The sequence below is a fragment of the Pangasianodon hypophthalmus genome, chromosome 16, assembly GCF_027358585.1.
Source record: "Pangasianodon hypophthalmus isolate fPanHyp1 chromosome 16, fPanHyp1.pri, whole genome shotgun sequence".
Classification (NCBI taxonomy): Eukaryota; Metazoa; Chordata; class Actinopteri; order Siluriformes; family Pangasiidae; genus Pangasianodon; species Pangasianodon hypophthalmus.
The window spans coordinates 1435935-1448472 of NC_069725.1; the positions used below are offsets into that span (position 1 = coordinate 1435935).

Consider the following 12538-nt stretch of genomic DNA (forward strand, 5'->3'; position numbering starts at 1 on the left):
CACAGTCCCCTATGTATGGAGACACTTGGGACACCCTGTGTATAAAAGGTCTGGAGTATGGACTTCTTCCATAAAGGTAAAATAAACAGAATATCAATGCAATATCAAACCGTATCAGTGCATTTCTTTCAATCCATTTATGTGGAGCATAACTATAACAACATTAACATACTAGAACGATCTCATTAATATAAACCTGTTATAGAAAATTAATCAACACCACCTGACCGATCTGTGGGTTTAGAAGAGGTTTGTAAAGCTCTTCTTCAGCTTTCAGTATGATTTCAGCAATATGGCTGCTCTTATTATAATTAGAAGAAAAAATTGTTAAAATTGTTTAAATTCGTGTATATAAACAGCTCCTAAAGCTTTACACCAAGACTTTGACAGGCTCTGTGCGGTTCTGTAAGACATGCAGAGAAACATCATAATTCATGAATAATTCAAGAGCACTCATTTATTTTAATCATAATTCTAATAACAATTAATTAAGATGTAGTTACAGAGTAATAACAGCTCCACTATCACATGGGAGATACAGATAACAGAACAGTAGAACAAGAGGACATGAGATGAGCTCTGTTCAAGCAGTATAGTACATTTATACGGCAATAGTGCATAGCTGATGCGTTAAAATTCGTTTGTGAGACAACAAAAAATTATAATAATGATTAAAAAGGCATTTTAGTCAGCAGGTAATAGTTTTAACATCCACATGTACTGATAAACCAGAGATCTCCAGCTCTGGAGTTTGCAGAAATCTTGCAGAAGAAGAACCATAAAGTTCTGAGGTATATTCACAGTTTCATATAATGAAAAATAAAGAGCAATAAACAATCATATAAAAATCATACGTACATGCAAATGACCACGAGTACGTCACATTAATAAATCGCCTGAGTCAGAGTGTGTGATGAGTTAATACCACAAACCTCAACATGCAGGAGAAAAAGATGCTGCATGTTTTTATTTTCACTCTCCTTTGGATTTTTTTAAACATGCCAAAAGAAATTAAAATCATGTTTATGCAAAAAAAATTTAAAAAAAAAGCCTACAATAGTACAATACAAAATTGCTTAGAAAGAAAGAATAATCTGTGTATTAATGAAAAACTGAAAAGTTGCATTTTTTGCCATTTGAAAATTTTGTATTTAAAACTAACCTTGTTATTATTCACATATTTATTCACACATTGCATATCCTCATTAAACCTCTGCATTTCAGATGGAGGTTGATCATCAGTGTGGACTTTTTTGAGAAAAAAATGGTCACATTTGTTCCCCAGGCTCAAATATACAGTATTTACCTTTTTATTATTAAAAAAAAAAACAAACATCTTGCCATCTTTATATATTCATGTCACATTATCATACTGTAAAATTCATAAAACATCAACAGAGCGAGCGTGCTCCTAATGAGAACGCGCTGAAATTTGATCTTGAGAAATAAAATTTAAAAAAATCGCAGCATGGTGTGAAGTGTGGCTCGTAAAATATCACAGCATCAGAGTTTAAAATGCAGCTGCATTTCTTATTTTGCATATTAATAAATAAAAGAATAAAATAAAAAAAAATATTAGATATAAATAGACATCTTCTGTGACATTGAGCTGCTAGTTTGATTGGATTTGCAGCTTAGCTTAAAGATATTATAAAAAAAAATAAAATAAAATAAAATTCCCACAAAAACAGTAATTCTAGCAATTATTATTATTATTATTATTATTATTATTATTATTATTATTGTTATTATTATTATTAGAGCTGCAATAATATCAACAACGCCAAACACAACAATACATAATAACATCAATGAATGAAAAAGGACATATTTTATTAAATATTTCACATTCTTTTATCCTATTTTATTTATTTTTTGATCTATCGTGAAGTCATTTGGAACCTTTGGCTTTGAAAACGTGCTACATAAATAAAGTTTACTTTCTTACTTTCTTACTTTATTAAACAGATTGTGTAAATTTGCTGGTGAAACATTTTAGACTGTGATTATTATTAAATTATTTTAATGAGAGCTTTGTTTCTAGACTGCAAACTGTGTACTGATTACTGGACATACTGTAAGTAACATACGTCACAAATTATTTTTAATTTCATCACAACACCTGTTCTTCATCCTTCAGCATCTTCAGATGTAGATTAACTTTGTGTTTTTGTTGCTATTGTTAAGTTTTTTGCAAGAGAAACAGAAGTACACCGATCAGCCATAACATTAAAACCACCTGCCTAACACTGGGTAGGTCCTGCTTGTGCCTCCAAAACAGCTCTGACCCGAAAAGAGGCCACACATGGTCCAGTTCTGATGCTCACGTGTCCATTGTAGGAGCTTTGGGTGGTGGACAGGGTCAGCATGGGCTCTCTGACCGCTCTGCAGCTACGCAGCTCCATACGCAGCAAGCTGCACTGCACTGTGTGTTCTGACTCCTTTCTATCAGAGCAGCTTTAACTTTATCAGCAGTTTGTGCTACAGTAGCTCTTCTGTGGGATCGGACCAGACGGACCTTCACTCCCCATGTGCATCAGTGAGTCTTGGGAGTCCATGACCCTGTCGCTGGTTCACTGGTTGTTCTTCCTTGGACCACTTTTGGTAGGTACTAACCACTGCACACTGGGAACACTCCACAAGGCCTGCTGTTTTGGAGATGCTCTGACCCAGTCGTCTAGACATCACAATTTGGCTGTTGTCAAAGTCACTCAGATCCTTACGCTTGCCCATTTTTCCTGCTTTCAACACATCAACTTTGAGAACTGACTGTTCACTTGCTGCCTAATAAATCCCTCACCTTTACAGGTGCCATTGTAACGAGATAATCAATGTTATTCACTTCACCTGTCAGTGGGTTTAATGTTATGGCTGATCGGTGTGTATCAGTCGTATATTTTGAATACCACTTTATCATAAACATTCAGATTTTCTTGATTCATCTACGATTAATTAAGAAAAAATTAACTTGAAGCTGCAATCCTGTTAGATTGTGTTTGATCTACAATTAATTAGGCTACGTTCACATTACCAGGTTAAAGTGACACAAATCTGATTTTTGGCCTTAATGTGACATAGATCTGATTTTTTTTTTCAGAACTGTGTGGAAACAAAAATCAAAATCAGGCCTGGGCTAATTTCATGTGTGATCCTAGATCGGAAACATGTTATGAATCTTACTGACGTATCTGTTTTCACTTCCTGGTCCTGTCTCCACTCCTGTTCTATCATTTGTGTGTCACCTGATTGTGTCCAGCTGTTTTGTGTTAGTTCATAATTAGTTTGTTTCTTTCCTGTTTCTTTCACTTGCGCTTACGAATATGAACCGTCAAGATAGACAACTCCGATCTGTGGAAAAAATCTGAATAGCGCATAATGTGAACGTAGCTTTAATGCACTACTAGCTACGATGCACCTTAGTTTTCTGTGATGAAACTAACAGTCTTAATTAACAGTCTAAATTAAGATCAAGTTTACATCCTGATTTATCGTCAAACTGGGGCAATTAGTCGTAGAGACTTATGTTCTTTTACTTTTACTGTAGTTGTGTTTGGTTTTGGGACGTAAATTATTTAAGTAACATTCAGGCTCACATGAAGTAAACAATATCATTAACATTAAAATTAACATTGCACAAGAATATTAAATGTAGATCTTTGATTTGAGGCTTGATTGAGAAATTGTAGTTAAAAGAAGATTTCATTACATCCTTCAACACCTCTTCTGTCATGCTTTATAACGGATCCTTCACTGGTTCTGGACGCAATTTAGGAATATGTGGAAGTATTTAAACAGCAGCTTGTTGACCTGATCTTCATCAGCCCTGTTTCATGTGAACGGTCATGCATCATGGGTTTATTTTAATATCTCCAGAGCCTTGGAATAGTCACAGAACAACAAGCACAAAGATCTTGTCCAAGGTTCCTCCAAGGTTCTTCTGCATGCTATTTGGCAGTAAATTTGAGGCGTATTGCTTCCTGTGTGTGCGGCAGCACAAAGGAAGTATTCTGGATGGATCTAAAGGAAGTCACTCTGCATCTCATTAGACATCTGACTGACTGCCACCTCGCTGTGCGTGCAGCCGGTCAGGATCCGGACCGTCCTCTGAGGCATGATGTCCAAGCAGTGACCCGAAGTGTGGTCCAGGCAGTACCTACAAGTTCGGTGGCTTTTGTGAGGTCCACTGGAGTTGTGAGTGGAATGGCAGTTTTCCTTGTCTGCGTTTTTCCGCACCGTCTCCGGCCGGCACAGGCACGAGCACAACGTCCGTCTGCGAAGGGACCTGCGGAAGTTGGGCTTGAAGCCCAGGTAGATCAGGGGGTTATAAAGGGTGGAGGATTTGGCAAACACAGCCGCTGTAGCAAACGCTATCGGAGGAACTGCGTCCGGATTCACAAAGACCGCCCACATGGATACGGCAGCATACGGACTCCATGCTACCAGGAAGCCTATGCATACAGCCACGGAGAGCTGAGTAGAGAAAGAACAACAATCTGATATCAGTGATGAAGATAAAACATACACGGGAAATATCTGAAACTAGAATAGGAGCTTGATATGTGTAGTATAATGACAGTATTCCTTCAAAGACTTCAGAGCATTTTGGGCAAAAATACTTTTTTCATGAATTTAATTCATTTCTTTCCACATCAGAAACCCAAAGTGAACATACTACGTCAATTTCGCTATCATAATAAACCGTTAATAGAGTTGTTAATGGAACTGTTGTCATACAACTGAACAAACTCTTCCTCTGAGATTAGTTTATCCTCTAATCACTAATGCAATTCTTCTCTTGCTTTTTTAAATGATATTTTCTTAGCCAAGAAAAGTTTCTTAGCGCTCCGTTCTGCTGTAGAGTTAGAGTTGTTTGCTTAGTGACTTCGGTCACTGTAGCTGTTCGTTTTAGAGCTACTGTCTCATGAAAGCTCATGAATACTGATCTAATTCAATTCTACACTTAATTAATTCCACATGAGCTTGAACAATTACGGCATGTAGACACCTGAAGAGCCTGAATGTCTGAGCAAACCACCTTGATGATGCGGGTTTGAGCGTTGATGATCTTGTTCTGTGGAGACACGTGCTGCTGGATCGCCTGCCGAGACCCGCGCACCGTCACCAGGATGAAGGCGTAGGAGAGGAAGATGATGGTGCAAGGCACGATGTAGCAGAAGAAGAACAGGCAGATGATGTAGGACATGGCAAGAAGGCTGTCGTGAGGAGCGAACCAGTCGATGCAGCAGGCCGTGCCATAGGGCTCGTGACTGTACTGACCCCAGCCTGATAGAGGACCTACAGCGAAGATGGCGGAGTAGCACCACACCCCGACCACCAGCAACACGGCATGGGACGAGGAGAACTTGTTCCCTGATGGAGGAGAGGCACAGATTAATGTCATCATTTTCTCTTCTTCTAAAACCCATTAGCAAGCCATACCTCCTTCCATTATTGCCAATAAGTAAGGAATAAAACACCCCATGACGTGGGGTTCTAGGAAAATAATCAACGACAGGATGATGTGATGAAGCAGAGTTACTGTTATCACTCGAAGTTCCTGTAAGAGCACATCGCCAAGTGTTTTATTCCTCTTATACCACAGCAACTAGCCAACGATTACAGTTTGTTTATTTATTAACAAGCAACACGTCATACTTTCTACCTGTTAATAGTTACATTTAATGATGTGGAACGTCCACGAAACAAGTTAGTTCCTGTTCTCACTTACGTTATAGCAGCTATAAACAATCATTCCTTCACCAGATTCTCTTTTTTTCCTCTCTCTCTTGAAGTTAATAAGACTAAAAAAGAACGCAGTTTGTCGTGTTTTGTTAAACCGCAAAGAAGTGTAAACTCCTCTGTCTTGAAGATGTCGGAAATCTTAAAAGTTACAGCTTTACCTCTGACTGTTACAAAGCCCTGACACTGGAGACTCCTTCCATACATGTTAAATAAACACATTTCTCCTTACAGAAATCTTCACCATATCAACATGGTTTGTAATCTGTTTATTATTAGAGGAGCGTCCCTGTGAATGAGCGAGGGTTACTATAGAAACGATAACGTATTAGAACATTAACTTGTGATTTGTCAGAGCTGCTGTTACACAAAAACTCATCAACATGCAACTTACGGATAATGAGAAAGACAGGAGCTCTAATAAACAAAACTGAACCAGTGCCAGACTCGGTCTAATTTAATTTATTCAATTCATTTTTAGTTTTCATTTCAGTCCCAGTCGGTTCCCCCAGTAGCCATCATGGTACAAAGTAAATATATTTATTCAGACGGTCATTTTTTTCTCATGTACATATTTGGGAACGAGCCACAGCTTCATCACTTTTTCTTAGGAGCCTTAGGACATGAACTAATGAAATGGAGCTGAGGACTTTATCGTCATCATTCAGCACAGATTTAATTTCTCTCTCATTACTCAGCTTCAGAGAGTTCAGATTGTTTTTTTTAAAGGATGTAATTATTGTCTCATCACAGGGTTTCCAGGTTCAAGATTAAGATCATGTAAATGAAAAAGCATCATGCGTTACCCCAGCTTAATTAATTTTAGCTGTGCTCTGCTGATTTAAAGGTTCCCGGGTTTAATTCCTGGTTAAAAGAAAAAAAAAAAAACCATCATTCAGCGTCTTTTGTCATTTAGGACGCATTGGTTCCTCTCTGCAAACCAGAACATCTCCTGACATAATAATGTGGCAGTAACACACATTCCTGTGTCTGAAAACGTAAAGCTACAGCCTTAATTCTGACCAGACCTGTCATGTAGACATCACGCCAAGACCTCGGTGTGTTTCTGTACGAGCTACTGACAGGAGAAAGAACAACAGCAACACCACGAATCCCATCATGCCATTATCAGTTCCGAGGAGGTGAAGTTACATTTCTGTAAATGTTTTGAGAGATATATGAACTGTTTACTGTTTAATAATTAATGGAATAGTTAATAGTTTAGTTTGAAAGCTACCAAATCCGCCGCTGATAACCACGCCCCCTCTCTGCCACGCCGGTATGAATCTCCCGTTTACTAATCCCACCCACCTGTTGCTCATTACTATACAGGATAATAGATATTACATAATATAACAGTTAGTTCCGCTCCACTAATCTGATTGGTCGAGCAGTTTTCCAAGAGTGCTTATACTTCCTGTAACCGCTCTGGGACGTTTCACCGTGTGTATCACTCCGCTCGTCTGTGTTCGCCGCGTAAAATTCAACGTCCTGGTTAGAAACGGTTACTACAGTAGAGTTAGCGACATCATCAGCGGACATTAAAAAGATACCTTTTTCAGGAAAATAACTTTTAACTTAAAACATAAAAGCTCGTCAGATGAAGAAGAAAAGGAAGAAGTGAAGCCAGTTTCACTGGGAGCACCTTTAATGGGATTGTAGAAATCAATGTGAGTTAGCTAGCCAGATAGCCGATGTGCTATAAAGTGGGTGTGGCTTTTTCGGGGTCTATTTCAGCTACTAAAAATAAACAGAACATTTATCCATATTGTGTCTGAAATGTCACTTACTCGATATTAATTTATTGTTTATAGAACTGTTGTATAAAAGCACTCGCAGTCGTGCGGTTATACTGAATATCAGTACGGCTGTGATTAGCTATGATTAGCTACAGCACTCGCCATACAGCTTGTGCGATATTGCTTAAATATGAAAACACAATGAGGTAATCTACTCCAGTCTCCACAATGCACTGCTACTTATACATTTTTTTTTGCAAAACTGTCCTGAAGAGGGCGCCATTACAACAGAGGGAACGTAAAGCGCCCAAAAACCAAAAGAAGACGACGCTGTAAAGCTTTTCCTTCTTAAGCCTGTTTTGTTTGTACGATCTGCCAGCTGTAATTACAAATCCGTTCACCTGGGACAGTGAATAACCGGTGTGCAGTTGGGTTTATTTTGTTTTGTCATATTAGCGTAAAATGAATATCATAGCGTACAAACACTTGGCTATGCAGCTTTAAGATGTCAGTGGATTTCTGTGTAATTTACAACCAACTCACAAACACGAGTGAATAAAACAAGGGCAGTGCAGTGCGAATTCATACACACGAACTCTAACATGCCTCTGATGCGCTCAATGTGGACTGAAATGCTTTTTATAACGCAATCGAATAACATCTTCATCGTGTCCGGTGTGAACGGGCCTTTTCACTGCACTGACTTTGGAGACTCCTTCCATAAATGTTAAAAAAATTACTTTAAACTTACACACAATTACACACATTTGTCTTTGTTAAATAACAGCACATGATTTTTTTTTAAAAAAATCTGTTTACTATTAAGCTTTTACTGTATAAAACATATACACTATGTAGTTAATGTTAATGTTTGGATAAAAAAAGGATAAGCATGAAATATTTATATTAAATTCTGTGGATGCGTAAAAGGTAAAAGGTATTAATGGATAATGAAGGTCCAGAGTGATAAAAAAAATGCCTGAACTTTAATTAAAGGCTTCTCTCGTATAGTAACTAACTTTCATCCGTCACTTTCTCCTCCTCCTCTTCCTCCTTCTCTAGAAATTCATGGTCATTGTCTATAATTAAAATCACAGACTCAGGCTCTTACCCCAGCAGGGAGTCGGAGATCTAACACCTATTACTGAACACACTTCATTATAGGAGCAGCTAGATGTGATCTGAAGCGAGAGAGGAAAGAAAGAGAGAAACGGCACTGTGGAGACTCCCTGCTGAGACAGATAGAGAGATGATTATCACCTTATCCTCTCGGTAAGACACTTTTCTGCTACACAGTTCACTATGGATATGGACGAAATACTCCCTCAAGACGTGGAGGGGACGTGGTGACGTCAGTGAGGAGGAAGAAGAAGAAGACCAGAGACTGTGAACAGTAGCGCAGCTGTAAAATGACAGGTTTGGTTTGTATTAATGCACTCGTTCGAATGCGTTATCGTTTCTATAGCAACAGCTCATTCACTGGGACTTGTACATATGGTGAAGTTTTCTGTAAGAGGAAATGTGTTTATGTAACATTTATGGAAGGAGTCTCCAGTGTCAGCGCTTTGTAAGAGTCAGAGGTAAAGCTGTAACTTTTCAGACATCTTCAGGACAGAGGAGTTTATGCTTCTTTGCGGTTTCTTGGTAACAAAATACGGCAAGCTGCATCGTCTGCAAGAGAATAAAGAGAGGCTGCTGAGGGAACAACTGTTTATAGCTGCTATAACGTAAGTGAGAACAGGAACTAACTTGTTTTGTGGACGTTCCATGATAAAAAGTATAACATGTCATTCTTTTATAAATTAAAAATTGTAATCATTGTCAAATCGCTGTGGTGTAAGAGGAATTAAATTCTTTGCTTTTGATTTTATTATTATTTTGGCTTGCAAAACATTAATAAATGTTTCTGACTGGATGAGAGAGGACGTTAGCGCCTCGCATGGCTGCTTTAAGGACCTCTTCTCTCCTTATAGGGGGAAGATGTGACCCGTCATTCCATTCATCTCGTTGTAGAAATACAATGACAATAAATGCTATCTATCTTTCTATCTATCTATCTATCTATCTATCTAAATAAATAATAAAGAGTTCGCAAAACGATTTCTAAGATGGTGGATTAAAAGAAAAAAATTCTGAAAATCTGTGGAAGTGGCAACCTTGACCTCACGATTAAACTTATCAAAATGTAAATTGTGTAATCTGCATTAGAGATTGAAATGTGTCATTTCACTTACAACTGCATTTCATATGAAATCCTACAAAAATCAGAAATCTGAATATATTACCGTAGTTGGGGCAGCAGACTTTAAACCAGCAGACGGAGGACAGGACGGTCAGATTACTGAGACTGCACAGGCCAAAGAGTACACCACAGAACGCATAACACAGACACACCGATTCAGTGAAGAGCCATCTACAGAGAGAGAGAGAGAGAGAGAGAGAGAGAGAGAGAGAGAGAAATCCATGATATAAACATTAGCTGAAAAGGAAATTTACAGGAAGAGAAGATCAGTTGATAAACGTGAAACACAAACACATTGCTTTTAATTACTGACACGGTGAAAACGTAACACACTGAAAAGCACAACCTTCTCTGCGTTGCTCTTATGTTACTTTATCTCTTTAACGAAAAAAAAAAAACAAGCAGCAGGGGATTTTTTTTTTATTAAAGAATTAAAGGCTGGCTTTGCATCAGAAATTATACTTTCATCACCGTTTTGCAGTCGTGCCTCACTGAAATGCAATTACTGTCCAATCACAGCCGTAAACCCGTTTAAAAAAACATACAACTAACGTGAACATTGATAATTAAGCTTAATTAAATGACCGGAGACCTCAGCAGAGACACGCTGCCCTGTGCACTACGAGTGTTCTGCAGGAGCTACATGGAGGTGGAGACTCTATAAATAAAATTTCATAATAATTCATAATAATGAATTTCAGATCCAGTTTGTATAGAAATGTGTAGAATTGGAAAGCAGTGTTGAGGTCAGGCTTCTGGAGCAAACCCACAGCAGTGCTCCCTCTGTTTCTATCTGCAGTAGTATTTGTTTAGAACACGTTATCTGTTCATTCGGAGTGACGTGTTCGTATTCGGTTAGCAACGTGCACAATTTACACTGGAACTGGAACTGCAGCTGCTTTTTTTCCCCTCGAGGCTCGTGAGTGCAGAAACTCAGCAGATTCACTGCTCTCTCTCTCGCTCAGGTTATAAACCTGACAGATGAAGGGATGAGAAGGAGAGAAATATCACCTGTGAGAGAAAGCGGAGGAAATAGCGAAAGGGAAGAGAGAGATGGTCATGCCCAGGTCACTGATGGACAGATTGACGATGAAAAACTCGGCCGGTTTGAGAGACGACTTCTTCTGATAGGCCACCAACAGCAAGACGGTGTTCCCCGTCAGAGAGAACACGCCTGAAACAGGAAAAGAAAGAAAGAAATCAAGCAAGAAAGAGGTGAAGACAAAGAAAGGAAAGAAACAAAGAAAAATAAAAAAACATGAAATAACAAATACATAAATGAAAAAGAAAGAAAGAAAGAAAGAAAGAAGTGAAGACAAAAAAAGGAAAGAAACAAAGAAAAATAAAAAATATGAAGTAACAAATAAATGACAAAGAACAAAGAAAGAAAAAAGTAAAAAAAAAGTAAAAGTCCAAAATAACAAATAAATAAATGATGAAAGAAAAAAGAAGTGAAGACAAAGAAAGGAAAGAAACAAAGAAAGAAAGAAGGAAAGAATGAAAGAGGTGAAGACAAAGAAAGGAAAGAAGCAAAGAAAAATAAAAAAAAAACATGAAATATCAAATAAATAAATGACAAAGAAAGAAAAAAGAAGTGAAGACAAAGAAAGGAAAGAATGAAAGAGGTGAAGACAAAGAAAGGAAAGAATCAAAGAAAAATAAAAAAACATGAAATAACAACTAAATTACAAAGAAAGAAAGATAGTAGTTTGTAAAATTCCTATTATACAGGTTGCAGGTTGTGTAACAGTGTGTGTGTGTGTGTGTGTGTGTGTTTTACCGAAGATTGTGTAGATCACCCCCAAAAGAAAGTCGTGGTCTTTAGATATCTTGGAAATGAAGGAAGTTTCCGAGGCATTTCCCATCTGCAGAGAGAGAGAGAGAGAGAGAGAGAGAGAGAGAGAGAGAGAGAGAGAGCTGTGCTCTGTCAGTTATCTCGTGTTTTTTATTGTGTATATTTATGGTGAATTTGAGAAGAAGCTAAATTTGAGATGTCAGTGCTCATTTGTTGTCTATAGACGTCTTCCTCGTGGTTTAGCATTATTCTGCATTCCTGAAAGCGCAATGGCATAAAAGCACAGATCCTGGAGAAGAGAATCAGAAATCCACGCTGCGCTGGAGTTAAACCTGCCATCAGCACAATCTTCTCACACAGAGATGAGTTAATGCTCTTTATTCAGCTAAAGATACCAGAAAGCTCCATCTTTAAACACTTTCCGTGTGATTACGTCTCCTCCAGCGCTGATTCTCGGATCCCGAGGTTCCCCGCATGCCACCGGCGGAGAGTGTGATTACTCAGTAACCTGATACGCTTGGGTTCAAATAAACGAACTGTATCGTAATTAAATCAGTATTATCTGTAGCGCTGTACCATATAAACATCAGGTAAAAAAAGCATGATCCTAAAAATAAATAGTTAATAATATAGAAAAAACAAATAATCTACCTGATAATAAAAGCCTTTCGTTATTTTTCTTCCCTAAAAAATTTAATAATAGCTCCGGACACCAAGGAGCTGAATAAAAGCATATAAGGCAACAGAAATTCTCTTCAAAAAGGCTTCTCAGGTTTGCAAGAGATGATCTGAATGTTTTAACAATGACAGTAAGTTCAACTTTTTTTTTTTTTTTCCAGAAATGAAGAAACTCTATAACCAAAACCTCATTGCAAACTGTGAAGCATGGTGGTGGTAGTATCCCGGTTTTAGGCTGGTTTATTTGCTTCAGGATTTGAACAGCCTGCAGTCAGCACATGATGGATCTATGAACTTAAAATAGTGTGAAGAAATTGTACAAGAGAACATCAGGCTAGTTTTCAA

General features: G+C 38.0%; 1 protein-coding gene across 1 annotated transcript; it reads right to left on the reverse strand.

Annotated features, from left to right (window-relative positions):
• Positions 1 to 470: 470 nt before the first annotated feature.
• On the reverse strand, positions 471 to 11585 carry opn7b (opsin 7, group member b). Its single transcript, XM_026945112.3, has 5 exons — positions 11501 to 11585; positions 10732 to 10894; positions 9764 to 9891; positions 5036 to 5370; positions 471 to 4470 (listed from the first exon to the last, which is right to left on the reverse strand). The coding sequence occupies exons 1-5, from the start codon at positions 11583 to 11585 to the stop codon at positions 4018 to 4020; spliced, it is 1164 nt and encodes a 387-aa protein (XP_026800913.1). The 3' UTR covers positions 471 to 4017.
• Between the last annotated feature and the right edge of the window lie 953 nt (positions 11586 to 12538).

Bases quoted from the DNA above. Each gene is read 5' to 3' on its own strand.
- opn7b (XM_026945112.3), bottom strand. From the start codon at position 11,585: ATGGGAAATGCCTCGGAAACTTCCTTCATTTCCAAGATATCTAAAGAC. The intron at 5,371-9,763 runs GTAATATATTCA...CTCCTCCATCAG, and splicing joins AGTCTGCTGCCCCAACTACG to GGAACAAGTTCTCCTCGTCC. The intron at 4,471-5,035 runs GTGGTTTGCTCA...TTCTCTACTCAG, and splicing joins CTCAAACCCGCATCATCAAG to CTCTCCGTGGCTGTATGCAT.